Here is a 21,286-nt window from a genome sequence, read left to right as displayed (position 1 = left end):
GGCTAAATCAGGATAAATTTGTGCTTTTTTCTCTTATATTTTAATACTTTTTTCCACGGATTAGAATCACCTACTGATGATAGACGTTCATCTGAGTCTAACTACTGTATTGCAGATAATGGATCCACAAAGACAAATTAGACTTTGCTATGAATTAGTAAGATTATGAATTTTCTTATGTATTTTTGGCATAATGATTATTATTATAAGATTAGGATTTGATTTATTTTCGATTTTTTGTACTACATCACATGATTATGGAACTCGTATTTTTCTGATATTATGATGCTCATTTAATATTAAATATTTTTTATTGAAATTAATTTTATTACGTTAAAAAGTGATAGAAAATAAATAATAATAATACTGTAAATAAAAATAGTATAATAAAAATAATTTAAATAAAAAATAATATTAAAAGATTATTACATTTTAAAATGTTTTAGTAGAAATAACTTAAATAAAATAATATTATAAAAAATATAATACAATAGATAAAAATTAATGAGAGTTTTAAACTATCGCAAACAAAACCAAAAATAAAAACCAAAGGCATATATTTACCACAGTTCCAACTGTCACAATATCACATTCACGTCGTTTAAACTGTCGCAAACAACAACAATCAAAGGCATATTCACGACGATTTTTAACCGTCACGAACAACAACGAAAACAAAAATCAAAGGCATATTCACGACGCTTTTTACCTGTCATCATTTCTAGTTTAAGTCAGTTCCAACCTGTCGTGAACTAGTGCGACGGTTGGTGTGACGGTTTAGGAAACCGTCGTGAAATAGGTTGGGGACACACGATTTTGCGACGGTACTACAAATCGTCGTAGATTGTAAATTGCGGTTGTTTTAACCGTTATGTGCCAAAATAATCGTCGCAATTTGCCAATTTTCTTGTAGTGCATGAATAATCTAAGAAATACTACAAAAATCTATAAAATAATCTAGAGGTTCATGTGGGACAGATAGCTCAACAACTTTCACCATAACTTCAAGGTAAACTCCCAAACAACACCATTAATAATCCTATAAGTCATGAAAGTGTCAATGTTGTTACTACCATGGCTCAAAGAGAAAAACTTCCAAAGCCAGAAATCAGATTGCATAATTTGCAAAGATTAAAAATGAAAGTGATTAAAAAAGAATTGCATGTTTCACAGCAAGCACAAGGGAGTACTTCAAGCACCATACTCACAAATTCCATATATCATATCAATGCTAGTGTTGTCACAACAAGAATTCAAAAGGTCGTTGAAGTTGGAGAAGAGAAGGAAATAAATGATGGTAATTTTATGGAGTTAGGATCAAAACGAGAAATTTTTTAATAAATTTATTGAAATATTCAAAAAGTTAGAGATCAACATTCCTTTCTTTAAATCACTAGAACGGATTCAAATGTACCAACAATTCATGAAAGTTATAATCTCTAAAAAGAGAACATTGGGAGATGATCAAGTAATCTTAACTAAGAAGTGTAGTACAATATCACAAGGTAGGAAAATCCCCATCAAATGAAAAGATCATAGATCTGTCACAATTCCATGCACTATAAATGACAAAACTTTCAAGAAGGTTCTAATTGATTCAAGAGCTAGTGTGAGTCTGATGCCATTGTCAATCTATCAAAAGCTTGGTATTGGAAAATTATACAAGGATGAATTTAAAATTTGTAGATCTGTTTACAAAGCATTCAAATGGGAAGCGGAAGAGGTGCTAATTATAGTAGAAAAATTTAGCTTTTTAGTTGATTTTGTAATCATGGGCATGCCTGGAGATGAAGAGATACCTCTCATTATTGGTCAACCGTTCTTGCTTACAAGTTAATACAATATTGATTTAGAAAAAAATATGCTCACTTTAAAGGTTTATGATGATAAAATGACATTGAATGTGCTTGAAAATAGGAAATAAGAGAAAGAAAACGAGAATCGCTATCACGTAGGCATGATCAAAACATGTGTGGAAATTCAAAGACTACCAAAATAAAAAGCCTCAATAATAACATCACAAATGGTGTCATATCCACCACATCCTCGGGTAGAATGACTAAAAATCCCATTCTAAAAGCCAAGAGAAAAAATAAAAGGCGACATCGAAGTAATATTATGAAATATGCAGTAACCTATTGCACAAAGTGGTCTCTATCTCTGGGAAAGATGATTTCTTTGTCTCAAGAAAAGCAAGAAGGAATATGAAGTATCCACCCTAACATGGATGATGAAGCGTTAAGCTAATGACGTTAAACAAGCGCTTCTTGGGAGACAATCCAAAAGAGGTATTCTTACCTTTTAATTATTTTAGTTTTTTTTTTATATTTTTCAATTTTAAAGTAAGTTCTTATTTTTATTTTTTTCATTTTTGTTAGTTTATTTTATGTTTGTTTAATTTCATCTGGTTATCTAATATTTCGTAGTAAAATAATGGTTGTTTAAAAATCAACAAGCATATAAATTTCCAGTCCTCGTGTATACCAACTTGCAAAATGTTGTTTGTATGTACTTTTGAATGTTCTAATGTGGTTTAATTGGCATTACTGAAAGTTAACCAGGTTTACCGCAACTGACTGTGAAGATGCATCTGTAACGCCCCATAGTGCTTTCAAGATTACTGAGTGGCCCCACAAACCACCATGGGTCTTTTTTAGAATGCTTGATCATGTGTCACACGCTTTCCGGAAAACTTCCCAGAAGGTCACTCATCTAAATACTACTCCAAATCAAAGCCTTCTTAACCATGGAGTTCTTATTTGTTAGGCTACCAAAAAGAAAATGCATCTTGTTGGTATCAGAGAAGACCTCTCTCAGTACGATGTGGTTCGGGCTGGTTGGAGAGTCTGAGAAGCACCGATAGTGTCAATGGTCTAAGTGTTTAGGATCCAAGAGAGTCTCACACCACATATCCATCCAAAAATTCAAAGCAACGGTTGTACGAGTCATTTCTCTTATATATCTAACATTTTCCTCATTTCTAACCATTATGGGTCTTAACCACACACACTTGAATTCAACAGTACACTAGCGACTTTAAAAATCAAGAAAATGTTTTTTAAACTTATTTTAATCAAGGATGTTCTGTAAAAATTCATTGTTATTTCTCCTTGCTCATTTTCTATTTTGTAAGTAAAAAAACTAAAATATTATGCAACGTCCATGTTTTTATAAAACCCACTTGCTAAATTTTCAAAGTAGCGAGTGTCCATTATATGCACTTATGAAGATATTTAGAGCTCGTTTGACCCAACTTTTTTAAGTCTTAAAAGTTACTTTAAAGTTAAAGTTAAAAATAAGAGCTTTTAAAATAAAGTTAAAGTTGTTTGGTTATAATTATTTTTTAAAAGTTATTTTTAATTTAAAAGTTGTTTCGTGTGTGTGTATATATATATATATATATATATATATATATATATATATATATATATATATATATATATATATATATATATATATATATATATATGCGTATTATTTAATTGTTATACTAACATCTATAAGTTAGTGTATAGTAGAAGAAATTCATAATATTATTATTGAAAATTATTATACAATAAAACAAGATATAATATATAAAACGAATAAAAAGTTGGACAATAATAGTATCTACAAAAAATGATGATGTAAACACAAGAATAAAAAAGAATAAATAAAACATAACTCTAGATGTTATGAACCGTAGAAAAAATTGAAAAATTTCCGTCTACTACATTAGCGCCATTTTTTTTAAAGAAAAGTGCTTTCGTTGGGATTCGAACCGCGACCACATGTTTTAAGCTCCGAAAAAGTTGGTTTCAACGCCTTTTTTACAAGCTCCTTTTATTCAATTTTTTGTCTTTAAAAAAAACTACTTTTTTTCATAAGAGCTTTATGAAAAATGTGTTTGGCCCTCCATCTCCTTATAAGGAGAAGAAAAGTAGATAAAAAGTAGAAAAATATTAGATTGTAAATGCTTGTTGTTTATGTTTATTATTTTACTCTTACAATTGTGCTCCCTTACAGTATATTTGTTATATTTATGAAGTTTTAGAATAATCCGACTATATCTTTTACATCCCAAGATAGCTCGCCACCTAAACATGAATAAATAAGGACTGTAGTTTTTGAATTGTCAATTGAAAAAATTACTCATAAATAGAAATTGAAGACTCGCGAGGAGATCCATTAATAGAAATCAAAGACTTATGCATCATAAAAGACCCATGTTTGTTTAGAGATCAATTATTTCGATTTATGGCATATTTTTCTTTAGGCCATCAAACTCTAAGTTTGGATCCAAATATGTCTTAGCCTACTTCTTAATACACAATATAAGATTGTTTTCATAACACACTTTTAATTGTAATCTCTTAGCTTCAAAAACATTGCTAGCAATATTTTTGTTGTAATCTCTTAGTTTTAAGAAAATGGTAGTAATTTTTTATTGCAGTATCTTGCTTTTAAAACAATGATAGTGTCGGCCAAAACAGAAGCTAACTAGAAAAAACATATGCTAGAAGCCAGTTAGCATGGACTTAGTGTCATTGTCATGGCATATGTTTTAGAGCTTAATGTTAACATTTGTGTTTAGCATACACTACGTTGAGTCTGGCTTAAGAGACATTAATCTAAAGGTACAATTATAAATCAGAAATGCTATGCATACACCTTCCCCTTACACTACACCGTATAATAATAAGAGTTTTTTGTCATTTATGAAACAAATAAAGGAATAGTGGTAAATAGCAAGTGAGGGTTAGGTTAACAATCAACCATCAGTTTCATTTCACTTCTTCTCTCTCTCTCACAACTCTTCTCTCTCTCACAACTCTTCTCTCTCTCACTCACGACTATCTGCTTTCTCTTGCAGTGACTCTCTCTCACAGTGACTCTCACTCACGGCCTCTCGTCTCTCTCTCTCTCTCTCTCTCTCTCTCTCTCTCTCTCTCTCTCGGTGACTCTCACTCAAGGCCTCTCGTATCTCTCTCACGGTGACTCTCTTCTTTCTCTTACTCACGTCCTCTCGTCTCTCTCATGATGTAGTGTATTCTCTCCATCACGGTATATGATTTCTTCCCTTCCTTTTTATTTTTTCCTGTTTATGATTAGTATTTTCGATTCAAGTGTCAGCAAATGTCTCTATTTTTTTTTGCCTTGGTATGTTTAAAGTTTAGGGTTTAGCATATCTGTTTTATACTGATTCTTTATTTATTTGATTTTCTTTTTCTATTAGGTTGATTGATTTATTGCTGCAACCATGTCATCATCAAGAAACTTAAACGAAACTGAAGTAAGTTGATTGATTTTGTTTTGGTTCTTGTTGTTGATGTACTGAATATGTCTATTCGTTTTGTTATTTTGGTTGCACTGATTGCTACTTATTTCAGTGAAATTAATCAATTTTTTCTCCATAAATTTAAGGTACGAATGAAACATTGATGTATCTCACCTAATTTGAGTAGTATCAATGAAAGATTAACTGCAGTTCAACGTGCCCATATCGAAAGCACCCCATTCAAATGGGTGTTGGATATATCTAACGACTTCTCAATCTCGGGTGGTTTATTATGGGAGTTAGTAATTAGATGGGACTCACAGAATATGGGATTTCGGGTTAGGGATATGATAATTCCCCTTACCCCCGTGGATGTTTGTTTTGCTATTGGATTGTCTATTGTTGGTAAGACCTAGTTATAGAAGAAGACTAACAATGTGAAACATCAGGTCTATTTAAAGGGGCTGGGGTAACCGTTGCCAATATTTGCAAACAACTTCAGAAACACAAGAATAAATTAGTTAATTTTTCTAGACTTTACGTATTACTCGCATTTGCAGAGTTTTACTTTCCAAAAACCGAGAATAAGGTATTCACGGGATTTATTAAACACTTGGATGATTTGGATTCACTTGATATATATAGTTGGGATCTTGCTGTTTATAACTTTGTGGTTGCTAGTTTATGGGGGTCTTCAGTTGTGTTGATAGAAGGACAAAACAGGTCACAAAGACATTTAAATGAGTGTGCTGCCGTATTGCAGGTATATGGATTATATAACTTTACAGTAACATCTTCTATCTTGTAATGTTTAATTTACATCTTATATTTGTTATAGATTTGGACATTCAACCACTTATCTTTGGGGAAAGCACCTGCTGTTTCTAGGTTAACTTTTCCACGGGTATTGAATTGGTCGATTATATGTACGCAGAAGAAAAATATTGACAAGGCATTTAACAATAATATGGTAGTATTTTTGTGTGTTTTAATTGATAAAAATATGTTTTAATTTGTCGTTTGTTTGACTTGACTTTTGTTTTGTTAGATAATTGAAAGAGTGGTTGCAACCGAGGAAGAAATGAAATATGACATATTCAATGCTGCCTTGTTTGAACAAGGACAACAATTTGTGGATCCTCATGATTATCAAAGATTGGTGGCTGAGAATAGAGATTTCCAAGAGAGGATAACAATTCTTGAGGGTGAAGTGAGGATGCTTAAAGACTCAAAAGATAACAGTCGGTTTGAAAATAAGGATGTCCAAGATGATCAACAGATTGTGAACTTTATTGCCGAAGATGAAGTCAGAATTTATGTTGGAGATGTTGGACATAAAACTCCACCAAATGATGATGCCAATGTTGTGGAAAACCAACCAAAGTCTATATCCAAAATGGCTACCAGAATGAATAAGAAACCAAGGACGAAGCGTGGAAAAAATAGTAGAATGAATTTGTAAATAATTAGTGTTGTAGTGTAGAATTTGGTAGAATTTGACCCAATTTGTAAATATTGACGATTTGTGGTTGTATTCTGTTTCTGTGCACGATGTATTTTGACTACGCTATAGTTCATTTTGGTTGAATTTTGAGTATGTTAAGTTCTGCATTTTGAAGGTTGGACGTGCATTAACCAGAGTTAGACTCCCATTAACCAAATTCCAGCACTCTATTAACCAAGTTTTGTTTATTATTTTTCTCCTTTATATAAGTCTGGACCTGCATTAACCAAGTTATATATTTCATTAACCAACTTCCTGCACTATATTAACCAAGTTTCGTTTAGTATTTTTTTCCTTTATATAAGTATGGGCCTGCATTAACCAAGTTATATCTTTCATTAACCAACTTCCTGCACTATATTAACCAAGTTTCTTTTACTATTTTTTTCCTTTATATAAGTTTGGGTCTGCATTAACCAAGTTATATCTTTCATTAACCAACTTCCAGCACTCTATTAACCAAGTTTCGTTTACTATTTTTCTCCTTTATATATGTCTGGGCCTGCATTAACCAAGTTATACCTCTCATTAACCAACTTCATGCACTCTATTAACTAAGTTTCGTTTATTAATTTTCCCAAAAAAATAAGTCTGGGTCTGCATTAACCAAAGTATAACTTTCATTAACCAGCCTTTTGGATTGTATTAACAAACTATTTTATACATTATATATGCCAAAAAAAAGTTAATACAACTTCAATAAAGTTACAATAGTGTAACTTTTACATGACAAATGTAATTTGACAAGACTGCAACATTCCACGTGAATAACCTGCACCACCAAAATATCTTGATTTAGTGTATATAATGTTTGAACAAGATTTAACAAAAATGTTTGAACACCGTACCATCATGTCAAATTTGTCAATAGCATAATATGTGTCGGTCTTCCCTAAAATACACATGTTGTCAAAATAACATAGTATGTGTTGGTCTTCCCCAAAATACACATGTTGTCAAAATAGCATAATGTGTGTTGGTCTTCCCCAAATTCCCAAAAATTCCCAAAATCATCATCAATTTGTACAAACTTGAGATGAATCCATCAAAGGTGTTTCACATGTTGTCAAAAGACCCATGAATGACATATTACAAAATATGACTCACATAAAACCATATATATATATATATATATATATATATATATATATATATATATATATATATATATATATATATATATATATATATATATATATATATATATATATATATATATATATATATAAATTAGTGACTTAATAAGTACACATAAGTTTTCCTCAACTAATACATATGAATTCCTCAAATATTACATATGAATTCAAACATTATTTAATACAATCTTATAATGGACACAAACCACGATATTTGAATCTAAGCAATGTCCTCCATTAACAACCTCAAGAGATGATTCTACACAAATCTTACTTCTGAGCTGACTTCCCACCATTCCAATATTGCACTCCTACACATTTAGAGAAACAATAAAGTAAGATTCCACTACATTATATATGTATTTCAATAAGATATCATTTATGAACGAAAATAGACATACTGTATTAAGATCAATGTGATCATTTTTTTTGGTTTGCTTCTTTGACCTCTTAACAATCTTGTCAGAGACAAATATTTTTCTTTTAGATGGAGGATGACCTTTGCGCTTGACATGTTTTGGGCTACGAATGTGATTACTATTGATTAGATTGGAATCCTTATTGAGATTCTCTTCAACAAGTGCACTATCCTTTATGGACATATTTGAGCTAAACAAATGTAATGTTTCATGGAGGTCAGAGGTAGCCTCATCTGAACCAGCAGCTACTTCAGCAACCTCATAAAAGTGTTTGCATAATTTGTCAAACCTGTCCATTTTTGGCTTCAATTCTGTTACACCATAACTAGTCTTTATATATGAATGCTTCCTTTTAATATTTTTTTTCCATCTCATTAAAACGTACTTATCTGACAGGCTTGTAATCCTCTCTTGACTACACACGGATAACACATGGCGACACACAATACCTCTAAACTCAAACAATGAGCATTCACATTTGAAATCATGGTTTTCCTTATTAAGCACAACTTTTAAGACTCGCTCTTTACGTATCTCTCCAACTAATATCTCCTCCAACACATGATACGTAGCAAAGCAACCTTCCACGCCTTTCAATTAGGTAGAAAAATTCATTTTAGATCTGAATTCCACTTGAATTTTCTTGAATTTGGCATGAGTAAACTCATTTTGGAATTGCTTCTCAATGGTCGAGTTTGACCCACATGAAATTGTTGTATCCATCGAATTAAAATCAACTTCAAATTCCTTTTCTACCCGACTTCTAAGAGCATTATCATATTGTTTCACAGATTGACATGTATGCTCTCACTACGCTGCGTAGTTGACATACCAGCCCAAAAATATTTCCCAAACAAGGTTGGTGCCCACCGATGATGCTCCATATATAACCCTCTCAACCAATCATTCTCTTGGAGATTAAATTTTTCTATGAACAAACACCATTTTTGTTCAAAACCATCTGTTGTGAATGTATCATAGACTGCTTATTTCATTGCATACTTGATCCTTTTGTATTCGCCATATCCGCTAAGCTTTTCTGGAATTTTTTTCCTTATATGCCATAAACACCACCTATGATGAGTTTTAGGGAAGACTAACTTAATACCATTTTTCATAGCCTTACATTGATCGGTCACAATACCCATAGGTGGCTTTTCTAACATACAACGAAGCCATGACTTGAAAAGCCACACAAAAATTTGTGTCTTCACCTAATAGTAATCCACAACCAAGTAATGTTGATTGACCATGGTGATTCACACCCATAAATGCAGCAAAAGGCATGTCATACTTGTTAGTCAAGTATGTTGTGTCAAAAGTTACAACATCGCCAAAATATTCGTAAGCGGTTCTACTTCTTGCATCAGCCCAAAATACATTCCTCACATGAAAATCATCATCCAAATCTGTGTCATAGAAGAAATTTGTATTTTGTTCCCTCGTTTTACAAAAATAACTTATCAAAGCCTTACCTTCACCTTCTTTTCCAATTGCACAATGTTCTTTATTAATATAATTTATCACGTCCTTTTCACAAAATGGAATATTTTCATGTCCACCTGCATCTTTAACTAGCGATTGAAAAGTCTTGTTGATCCTTACTCCCGCATCATCATTGATTTAGATTGTTCTTATCACATGTAAGTTCATTTTCTTGTTGACCTTGAACAATCTTACTTTCGTAGGGCTAGTTTCATGATAATGGTTAGATTTAAATTGTGTAATGTACCACAAACCATCTTCTTTCATTTTAACACAAATCTTGGCAGGACAATTTTTTGCTCGAGATGGTAGTGTCTTTAACGTGCATGAAATTTTTGAAACAGTTGACCCCCCTCTTGAACATGAAAGTATTAGGTAGTTGAGCTCTCCACCATCTCTTTTTTTCGATGACCTAATCCTCTATCCGAAACCCTTTTTCAAAGCATAATGCCGATAATATGTTTTAACTTCCTCTACACAAGAAAAGCACATCCCAATTTTGGGAACCCAACGTGAATCATCACCATCATCGTGATTAACTTCTACATCTTCCCTCTGACTACCTCCACAATCTATCAAAATATTCGAACTATCCATTATGACGCACAAACTGCACAAAATATGCCAATTAGATGTATAATATAAATTAATAACAAAGTTGGTTAATAGTGTGAAAAAAGTTGGTTAATGTTGTGTATAACTTGGTTAATAAACTCCCAGACATGACAGTTCCAAAAGTGGTTAATACCGTGACACAAGTTGGTCAATATAATATATAACATGGTTAATGAACAATCATGAAAAAAATATGAAAATAATAACGTTCTATACTAATCTTCAATTATAAACAGTACACAATATGATTCAAAAGAAAAAAATTGGTATTATTGGAAGAAACAATAATGATACCTAAAAGCTTAGGCTTAATTGCAATTTTGGTCCCCCTATTATTCTTTTTTTTTTGAATTTTGATCCCCCTATTTTAAAATCCGGAATTTTAGTCCATGTGTTTTAGTTTTTTGAGGATTTTGGCCCCCCTGCAAATCCGAAGGCAATTTTAAATGAAGTGACGCTCACATTGATGATGAGTCAGTGCTAATTCAGCAGTGAACTGTTAAAAAAAACTAATTTTATTTAAGATTTATGTTGAACATGTCATCAATGTGAGTTTCATTTCATTAAAAATTGCCTTTGGAATTGCAAGGGGACCAAAATCCTCAAAAAACTAAAATAAAAGGACTAACATTCCGGATTTTAAAATAGGGGGACCAAAACCCAAAAAAAAAATGATTATAGGGGGACCAAAATTGCAATTAAGCCAAAAGCTTAATGAGTCAAATCTTCATCTTCATTGCTTAATGATGTTAAATAATTTTTTTTCTTGATACAACATGTATTTGATTGACCTTGGTTGGAGATGGTAATGAAAAAAATGGTGGGAGAAGAGCAAGCAAAAGTGGCGCGGAAGAGAAGAAGAGGAAGGTATGATTGTGTGAACATGTGGTTGGGATTAAGAGAGAGAAAAAATACAGCATGACCCACATAAAGCAAAGGTGGTAAGATTATTTAATTATTTTATTGAGTATAAATGAATTGTGTAAGTACAGTGTAGTGTCATATGGAGTGTATGTATAGCATTTCTGATTATAAATATATGGAAGAGGATATTAGCTTCACCTTTTTTGAGATGCTATGAATATAATTATCACTAGTACGGAAAACACCTTCCGTAACACAATATTATCATGGCCATTTATTCACCATAGTCATATCTCATTTTTTACGCGCTTTTTTATTATATTATTCATGAATATTTCATCACGGTTCTTTTAAAGAACCGTTGTCATATAATTTAGGTGACAAGCTTCGAATCCCAGTGTCAACATTTTTCCATTTTTTCAGTAGAAATAAGCGGACGTTCTTTAACATTTATTTTTATTTAAAAATTCAAATGATAATATAATAAACTAGTTGAAGCACTGTTAAATAATTGTGGATGGTCTCTAGTGGTATATGTTATCGTAGGTGCTCTTCAAAACGTGTGTTTTAATCTAACGTGCTACGGTTTTGCACTTTTTTCTAAAATAATATGCAAATTGACCGCAGACCTATCGAACCCATGTTCTCTTCCTTAAAATAAAAATGTCCGACCGCTGGGACACTTCACATTGATTTACTTATTAGTGCAATCGAATATATAAATACGATTATTTCATTTTCATAATTAATAAAAAAATATGAGGCCCCGATTTTTTGGAGGCCCTTTGCAACAGGCCTGGTTGCACGGGCCCAAATCTGGCCCTGATGTTTCATATTTCACTACGGTTGAATCTTACAACTGTTATGAAATTGTTTTCCACAAAATTAAAACATAACAAATACTTTATTCCTTTCATAGCACATCATTCTCTAGAGAACGAGACAACAACGATAGTAATATAGATCATGTATTTAATAAATAAATAAATAAATAAATAACTCTCTCTATAACTTATTTTAAACTTTATTTTAGTAAGAGGTGATTTTTCCCCATAAAGTTAATAAATAAATAAATTTATCATGAATATATTATTTTATTACTTAGTAAGAAACTATAATTCTTTAGGAAAACAATATATTGTTAGGAAAATAATCATATTTAATTAATAGGATTTATTTATTTATTTAATAGGGTTTTTATGTCCATTTAAATTCTGTAATAAAAAATAAAATTTGATCCTTATTTATTTTACTTCTAAAATATTGAAGAAAACATATTATTCACATAAAATATATAAAAATTAAATAAATTAATTCATAAATTAAAGTTAGTGATTTCAAAATACAAACATAAAAAAAAATATATAGAGAATGACTAAAAAATATAGAGAATAACTTTAAAAAAATATAGAGAATGACTTATAAAGTGATTAAAACAAATAAACGAGAGAACAATCTTGTTGATTGCATGTAATGAAATTAATTTAGAAATGATTGAATGATCGAGATTTTTACTGGACTCTCTTAATTAAATAAAATTCTCACGAAATAAAATTTCAGAATAGAATAGTCACTCATACAAAAACACATTTGTTAACTATAGAATTCAACATGTAGTTGATGAGGAGGTAAAATATTGAGGGGCATAAGAATGTATCATTGAAAAATAGGGAATAGAAAGGGATAAGAGGAAAGGGGAGTAAACTATTAAAACTTATCCTAAATAATATAAAGGATCTTTGCAAAATTCATAAACGTTACATTTGGAGAAAGAAATATCTCCTATGAAGGACTACTTCCAAGTCATCACTTTGATATTTCATGTAATGTCCGACAAAGATCGATCTTCATTCTTGAAAATAATAATGTTTCTCGCCCTCCATAAAACCCAACAAATAACCAACCACACTATTCCTTCATTATCGGCTATAACCTTCTTTCTCTTAAAAAAATCAAACTACACAAGGAAATTTTCCCCAATACTCTAACCTCGAACCTAATCATATTCAACCCGCTACATAACACCACACCTCCCTCGAAATAACGTAAGAAAACAAATAAATATGAGCAATAGGAAATAGGCTGTGTCCTAGTTAGGCAATATATGAGAATACTAGTGTCTTACCCGTGCGTTCGCACGGGTACCCGTGGCCGTCGTGTTCGCCCATTTGGATTGAGAAAAATAAAAAGTATTAGTAAAAAAATTAAATTTGGGTTAAAATTGAAAAAGTTTTAAATTGGTAGGGTATGAATAAGATACTATAGTACCCGTTCCCATATCTGCATTTTAAAAAATTCATGTACTGAAGCCCATATCCGCGTGGGCATCAACGTTTGAGGCTGATCCCGTGTCTTATGGATTAAAAAATATAGCTACTATAACAGTCAAGTCAAATTAGTTAATGCTACTATATTCATTTTCCCCAACAATTATAAACTCAACAGTCTTTAAGTGAAGTAATTTATGTCACTGAATAAGCTATAGTTTCCCTGACATGCATAATATGACATGGATAAGAAATTTAAAACAAAAATAAGGAGAACAAAAAGTAGTTTTCCTGACATAATTACAAACTGAAGCACCTCACTTTTAGTGACTTAAAGTTTAGAGTAAGTATGCTTTCAAATAAAGTGCAGTACTAATCAACCAACCCAGCGCACAAATCTTGATCATATAACAAATCAATAAGAGTTTTGGCATTATAAAACTAAAAAATTCGAGAGTCATTTCAGATAATAACAAAAAAATTCATTTGCATTGACTACACATATATAGGCTTATTTTGCAGGTCAAATATCTATATTTTATTTTTAAAGATTGAGATCCACTCCTCCTAAGATTAACCCCAGAGAAGTTCATTAAACAAACCAACCTGCAATGCAAAGAACTTGGTATTCAGATTTTGAGTATTCTGCAAGATATGCAAAGAACTTGTATTCAGATTTTGGTATTCAGATTTGACATTCGCTAATTATGATCAGTGCATATATTGGAATAGGGAATTCAATTCCTTTTGGTGGCTATTGTATTAAGTTTGGTAACCTGGTGGTTGTGCATCAGTGTGGTTTGCCTTGGTATCCAACTCACATTCCTTCACAATAAGTCAAAACTGTCGTCACCAAGAAAGCTGCAACCTCGTACGTACATTGACAAATCAAATTCAGTTCACCAAATAATCACACAGCAAAAGAGAACCAATTCTGCAACTTACATCACACAATTTGTCCAAGAGCCGGCAGCAGAGAAGCCACATAAATCTCGCAAATTTTCAATCCGTGCCAAGCTTGAAGTTCTATTCCAATCATTATAGCTTCAGAAGTAATGTCTCCCCTGCACCTGCATTGACAGAAAAAAGCCATTACAATCAGCCCTGCATCCAAAACATATGATATCAAAAGCCACAACCATCGGTATAAACCGTAACTTCAGCTCAGTGCATATTCGGTTCAGAATAATTGACATTACTAACATTCTGTAATCATAACCAAATAGAAAAAAAACTAAGGATAATAGCTTTAACCGATAATCCATCATCATACTAAGCATTCAATAAATATATCCCGACATTAACATCGACAATCATTGCGGCATTCATCATTCAAATCTTTTGAAGATTCTTCTTATTAGTACATCCATTTTTAATTTGATCAATGTATAAGAATAAAAATATAGATTCCATTAGACATATTAGAAAGCTACACTTCATTCCAGGCCATAAAAGTTATAAAGGAGATATCATCATAAACATACCACATCTTAGTTTGTATTATGCATAAAACTTACTGTGTAGTTGTTTTTACGTTAGGAGAGTTTATTCACATTACATTTTTAAAATGGTTCGTCACACTATATTTTCTTATTCATACCTTGTATCTAATTCAACATTACAAAATCAAAGCATGGAAATCAATGGTAACTTTACAAAATTCTCACCTTTGCAAGTCTAGAAAGTTTGGATGGCACTGCATCCAGAGGAACACTCCCATCAGTCCACTTCTTCTCATGAATTGTAATGCCAAGACCAGATAACTTTGATTTCTCCGTCTCCAAACAACTCTGAGGAGAAGAAACTACAGTATTCTCATCTGAATCATTGGTATCAGATTTTTGACTTTTCACATCGCTCAATCTCCTTAACGTAGCAGCCTACAATAACAAAACATTTCGATACAAATGACATTAGTAACACTGAAACTTTCCATTCTTGACTAATCTGGCGGAGATGAGCTGGTACAAAGATGCAGAACTTGGCCAAATCCATGGATTACAACAATCCTAAACTGCTACCAGCACTACATCATATCAGTCGATATCATAGTGTAACTTATGGAAAGATGCATAAATATGTCAAATACAAAAAGTTGGTAACAAAAACCAAAACAGGGTCTTGAATACATCATAGCATAATATGGAAAGATGCATAAATGTAGTGGTAAAAGAATACATTATAATCATTTTAGTGGCAATGGTATATAAAAACTACATCTCACAGTGAGGCTAAAACATCAAGTAATACTGCTGATCCCCCATAACCATAATACCATGTTGCCGTTTCATAGAGAAGGTTATCTGGTAAGGCGCGATGCATCAATGTTGAATCCACATAAAACTTTCTATTTGCACTTCCAAGCGGCGCAAAATCAGTATACAACATCTAACAAAAATGAAATACTAAAACTTGAGAACCAATTGTTGGAATCTAATGCATCATCATAAATTAGAATAAGAAGATTCATTGTTTTACCGTCGGAGAAGCTGATTTTGATATAAGGAAATTTCACAACAACCATTGTGGCTATTTCTCAGCTGGCTGTAAGAAGAAAACAGGAGAGTGAAATTGCACTGCCAAAGATGAAATCAACTTTTCCTTCGAAGAGACACTGGTATAAATAGTGAGTTCCCGTGTTGTCTATAGTAGTGTCTTGTGTTCCTCTAAGATTAACTCTATGGAACATTGCATAATCACTGTCTACTCTTAGTGCCACTGCCTGCATTCCTTTTCCACTTGCCGATGCAATCGCCGTATTCTGCAACCATCACACATAGATCATCAAATGAAGGATTGCAGTGTAACCGTAATTGCAACCACTAACGATTAACACAGTTTATAAGCATGGCAAAAATTGTGTCCTTACCTTAAAAGTGACACCAGTTGCACACAAAAAACCTGACTCAAACGGCTGAACCGTAGGTTCCCAATGTCTACCATTTGGGCCTCTGTCCGAAGATTTACTCTTCCAAGTAATTACAGGACCTGCAGTTAGATTTCTTCTACCAATAAATGATACATAAGGCTTCGTAATCGGCACAAACACTCTTTCTCTGCCAAAACAATTGGTGTCTCAACATTTCTCACATACAGTAGATTCTGCAAGATAAAACAGTGTCAAGATCTAAATCAAAATCCACCCTGAAACTTTGAAATCTAAATCAAAATCAAACTTGAAAGAGAGAGAAGACGAAGAAATCAGAAGCCCAATGAAAGAGAAACAATTTTGTGAAACCGCTGATTTACCACCACTCTACAAAATCGAAATCAAAATTGTAATCACCAATATAATAAATTAGAAACTAAAACATAAAACATAATAGTTCCTGAATTTTGTGAATTGGCATATACATCCATATAGTTGATAATTAGTCCCTAGTGTCTGCATAAATTGTCAACAGAATAGCCTCTAATAATAGAATTTAACACCATTTTCCAATGCATAAAATGGAGAACTATTTATGAAACCTATGTAAGCCTGTTTGCTTAGAAATCAATTAAGAACTAAAGATTATCAAATAATGAATTCAATTATGTTGAGGAAAAATTGTACTATTAAGAAAACACATATGACTTACTTTTAACCTCAATATTCTAAAGTTCAACCATTATCTATAACTAAAATGTATTAAGGGAGTTTTCGCCTTTTTATCAAGATGAATCGAACTCTCACACATTGTTGGTATCATGAATCATGATATCCAATAGTTCTAGCGAGGTAAAGCAAAGCCACAATGAATATTTTAAACTGTAATTTATAAAGTCGACAAAGAAAGTTGTCAAATGATTTTGTTTTCTTGGCTTACCAAACGCGCGTTTCTAATTTGAAGCTCAATCTCTTTCCATGCAAAGCTGCAAAAAATTGAACTCTTGTTAGATCAGTATAATCATAGTGCATAAAGTGAAGAAAATAGATCATAGAGAGTAGGTTACCCCATGGCAAGAAGTGTAAGAGTCCAAGCTATGGTAGCAAGTGAAGCTGCAGATGGTAGGCTCTTAGCAGTCCACAAACATATATGGAAATTGCTGATACAAAACAGAAACTTACTCGAAACTCCATCTCCCTTTTATATAATAGCCTTTTAAATGATGTTTTATAAGAACAGGAATTTGTTAAAGAGAAACTTCTTGAAGTTGATGGAACTTTCGTGGCATATTCATTAAAAAGAGTATATAAAGCTTTCCTCACATTGTTCACCTTATCTTTTACTACCTCCATATAATCAACTGATTTATATAGTATGCAAACTCCAAAGACTTGTGTTAAAGAGAAACTTCCTTAAGTTGATGGAACTTTCTTGCCCTATGTCGTGACTGATGTTTACAGAATATGAGATCAACCCTAATGTAGCCTGATAATTCAACAAAGCCTCCGACAACATATTAGTGGCTGCAAAGACTTGCGCTAATTTCCCACGAAGAGAATCATCAGCCCAATCTTTCAGATATCGCTCAAGCCCTTGATAACAGCCAATGCTAAAGCTGGTCCAAAAGAAGACTTATATCTTTATTGATTGCATGAGCGATTAAAAGGTTCGCATTGTTATTCTGTGTAGAGCATTGACTCAATGATAATTTGAGTGTGATACCGACAGATTTTGTTGGAAACAAACAAACAAACTTACATTTATAAGACCATAAAGAATTCTCCGTTTTGATGATGCAGTGGCTGATACAGCATAAAGTTTGATCCCTTCAGCAAGCTTTTCTTCTCTATCCCCGACCTTGTTAAAAAGAAAAGTGAAAGCCATCATAACCATTTTGTGGGGATTAAAATACATCATTAATTACAATAACTTAAAGATCATTAAGCACAATTTCAGATGCTTGACAAACAATTAGAGGAAAATGCAAATTAGAATATATTTGTTCGAAAGTGATGCAAGGTTTTCCCGTAGATTACCAACTAACAAATATACGTTCAATTATACTTCATTCATGTATATTTGGAGAGAATAGACATTAAAAAGTAACAGCAAATATACGCTCAATTTTACTGACGATGACGATGATGCTATCTTCTGAGGTGCTTTCTTCCAGAAACTTTTTGCATATAGGGAGCCAAAGACAATGACCTGACAACGTAATGGCGTTACAATGCTTACCATTAAATTCATCAAGGAAAGGGTTGGCATCATTGGATCACACATTCAAGGATAAGCTTTGATCAATATACAGGGTCAGTTTTTTAGTTTTAATCAAATTAAGAGCAAGCAAGGATAAAGAAATGGTGTAATCTTAGAGTGCAAGTGCAACATGTAGTTTGGAATGTTTTGCGCTCATGAGTCATGTCTAACGGTGATGGAATTTAGTTCATACCGTTGCATCACAAATTGGGCAGTCTACGTTGCATCACAAATTGGACAGTCTTTAGACGTTAACGGTATCTGAGGATCCAATGAGGCTGGTATATGAACTAACTCAGCCTGGTTGTTGATAATTCTTTCACATATTTTGGTGAATAGCTACAATGATAGAATTGAAAGATATAAAACTCATAACTCATGAAAATCTAAAGTATAAAGCCAAAGGAAAATCCTCAATATTCAAAAGGCAAAACACATCTTACCCTTTTGCAAAATCAAAATGAAAATCCTGAAAGCCTACTTTATGGCGTAGAAACTGAAGCCATCATATGATATCCTTTCTCATAAAGGCTTGAGTATGATCAATATTGGGAAACCCGTGGAAAATGGCCCTAGTGTTTTGTTTACCTTGAAATAAACAACAGGAGGAACGCAGGATGCAGATCCCTCCGCATTCTCAATATATTTACCTTGCCAAGAATACAATACTCGTTCACTCAAAACATCTGAAATTGTTGCATCTGCAAATCAACCATCTAAGAATTGAGAGCGCGCATCCATATCAAACAGAAAGGCATCTGATGGCAAGTTATTAACAACATGGTGAAAATCGCACAGGTTGAAAATTTCCACGAGACGGTAAGCGATCATCAACTACATTACCAACAAATACAGTCACTCTTCTTAGGGATCATAATACAAACATGTATAGTGCATTTCAAATTTACCATTCTAATCGCGAATTATAAAATGGTTCTGGGTACCGAAACATTACCTCGTAGGAAGAAGTTAAATGATTCTTGACGACATAGCACAAACCAATTCTATCACTGAGAGTAGCAGATTTGTGCGCAGAGGAAGACGAACTCGGAATGGCGTAGAATGAAAACACGAACAAACAACGAAAAATCGTCGATCGATTGGGAAAATGAAATTGCGCAGGTAATTTCATGAATATTGAAGAATTCAGAAAACAAATTTGATTGAGAATGTATGATTATGAAGGCGATGCGATTGATAATGGGAAAAGGGAGAGAATAGCATTTGAAAGAGAAACGGTTTTGCGAAACCGCTGTAGAAGAAGAAGATTGGAAGTGGTTGCTGAATGATAAATCAATTTCGTAACCGTGGAGACAATGAGGGGACGTAACCGTTGGAAGTTTAACGTGAAAGAATTGAAGAATAAATTGAACAACAGAATGGGTGAAGTTGCTGATGTGGAAAATTATGGGAGCAATTGCTGATGTGGCAGGCCTGGGAGATTAGCAAATGGTAGACTTTTCTTATATGATAGATTACCAGAGTCACAATGAATTGAATGTAATACTAATTAAATGCAATCAAAGTGTAACTGAGACACGAAAGAGAATAATGTATATAAAGAATTAACTTATGTTAATATTATAAATAATTTTCTCACTTAACTCTTGTTACTACCTATGTAATCGATATTCATAGAAATACATTGTAATTGAATTGATGTAACATTAAGTGGATTGTCCTTATTGGTTTTTCTCTTAATTCAGTTAACTTCTATTACAATCATATGAATAATTTTATCTTCTATTAACACTTTATGAGTAGTCAAAGTATAATTGAGACACAAAAGAGAATAACTTTATGAGTAGTCAAAGTATAATTGAGACACAAAAGAGAATAATGTATATAAAGAATTAACTTCTGTTATAAATAACTAGTCAGGGACTCGTATTTCCGTACGGGTGAATTTTTTTCTGGTATAATATTTTTTTAATGGTATGAATAAAATAAATAAAAGAAATTATGAGCAATATACATAATTAAAAGGAACTAGTAACAAACCCGTGCATACGCACGGGTTCTGATTTGATTAGCGCATTTATTTACATAATATATTTATTTTAAATCAAAATTTGAATCAAAATTTTTAGATCATAAATACCATTTATTGTATATAAAAATATTTAGATTAATTTTTTTCCAGTATATAAATATTATTTATGTTTATGCATCATTTAGAAAAATATTTAGATCAATAGTAAATTTTCATATATAAAAATATATATGTCATTAATACCATTTTTGGATCACAAATACCATTTTTCATATATAAAAATATTTAGATTATTAATAGATTTTTCCCATATACAAATATTATTTATGTTTAGGTATCGTTTACAAAAATATATGAATCAATTGTAAATTTTTGTATATAAAAATATTTAGATCAATAATAGTTTTTTTCCCGTATACCTTTTTTGAATAATTTTTTTTTTGGATCATAAATACCATTTTTCATATATAAAAATATTTATATCATTAATAAATTTTTCCCATATACAAATATTATTTATATTTAGGTATCGTTTACATAAAAGTATTTAGATCAATAATAGTTTTTTTTCCAGTATACGTTTTTTGAATAATTTTTTTTTGGATCATAAATACCAT

At 32.0% G+C, this 21,286-nt stretch overlaps 2 protein-coding genes and 2 long non-coding RNA genes across 6 annotated transcripts; 1 reads left to right on the top strand and 3 right to left on the bottom strand.

The window, feature by feature from the left end:
* The first annotated feature begins 1,074 nt into the window (after positions 1-1,074).
* On the top strand, positions 1,075-6,719 carry LOC131622504 (uncharacterized). Its single transcript, XM_058893541.1, has 5 exons — positions 1,075-1,297; positions 5,468-5,662; positions 5,818-6,020; positions 6,096-6,161; positions 6,306-6,719. The coding sequence occupies exons 1-5, from the start codon at positions 1,075-1,077 to the stop codon at positions 6,717-6,719; spliced, it is 1,101 nt and encodes a 366-aa protein (XP_058749524.1).
* Positions 6,720-13,982: 7,263 nt separating this feature from the next.
* On the bottom strand, positions 13,983-15,857 carry LOC131622413 (uncharacterized). Its single transcript, XR_009289894.1, has 3 exons — positions 15,215-15,857; positions 14,493-14,617; positions 13,983-14,408 (listed from the first exon to the last, which is right to left on the bottom strand). It is a non-coding gene; the product is annotated as an uncharacterized LOC131622413 (long non-coding RNA).
* Positions 15,858-16,083: 226 nt separating this feature from the next.
* Positions 16,084-16,907, bottom strand: LOC131622503 (pectinesterase QRT1-like). The gene is made up of 4 exons (XM_058893540.1): positions 16,902-16,907; positions 16,724-16,803; positions 16,417-16,603; positions 16,084-16,308 (listed from the first exon to the last, which is right to left on the bottom strand). Exons 1-4 carry the CDS (start codon positions 16,905-16,907, stop codon positions 16,084-16,086), a joined length of 498 nt encoding a protein of 165 aa, XP_058749523.1.
* Positions 16,908-17,098: 191 nt separating this feature from the next.
* On the bottom strand, positions 17,099-19,259 carry LOC131622412 (uncharacterized). Of its 3 annotated transcripts, none has more exons than XR_009289892.1 (5): positions 19,120-19,259; positions 18,870-19,015; positions 18,176-18,625; positions 17,484-18,098; positions 17,099-17,402 (listed from the first exon to the last, which is right to left on the bottom strand). It is a non-coding gene; the product is annotated as an uncharacterized LOC131622412 (long non-coding RNA). The 3 variants fall into 3 exon arrangements; XR_009289893.1 differs by having other exon boundaries at positions 17,484-18,032; XR_009289891.1 differs by having other exon boundaries at positions 17,484-18,625.
* Between the last annotated feature and the right edge of the window lie 2,027 nt (positions 19,260-21,286).

Source organism: Vicia villosa, unplaced genomic scaffold (genome assembly GCF_029867415.1).
Source record: "Vicia villosa cultivar HV-30 ecotype Madison, WI unplaced genomic scaffold, Vvil1.0 ctg.000030F_1_1, whole genome shotgun sequence".
In the NCBI taxonomy this organism is placed as follows: Eukaryota; Viridiplantae; Streptophyta; class Magnoliopsida; order Fabales; family Fabaceae; genus Vicia; species Vicia villosa.
The sequence above is the reverse complement of the archived record's forward strand: the minus strand, read 5'-3'. Positions and strand labels throughout refer to the sequence as shown.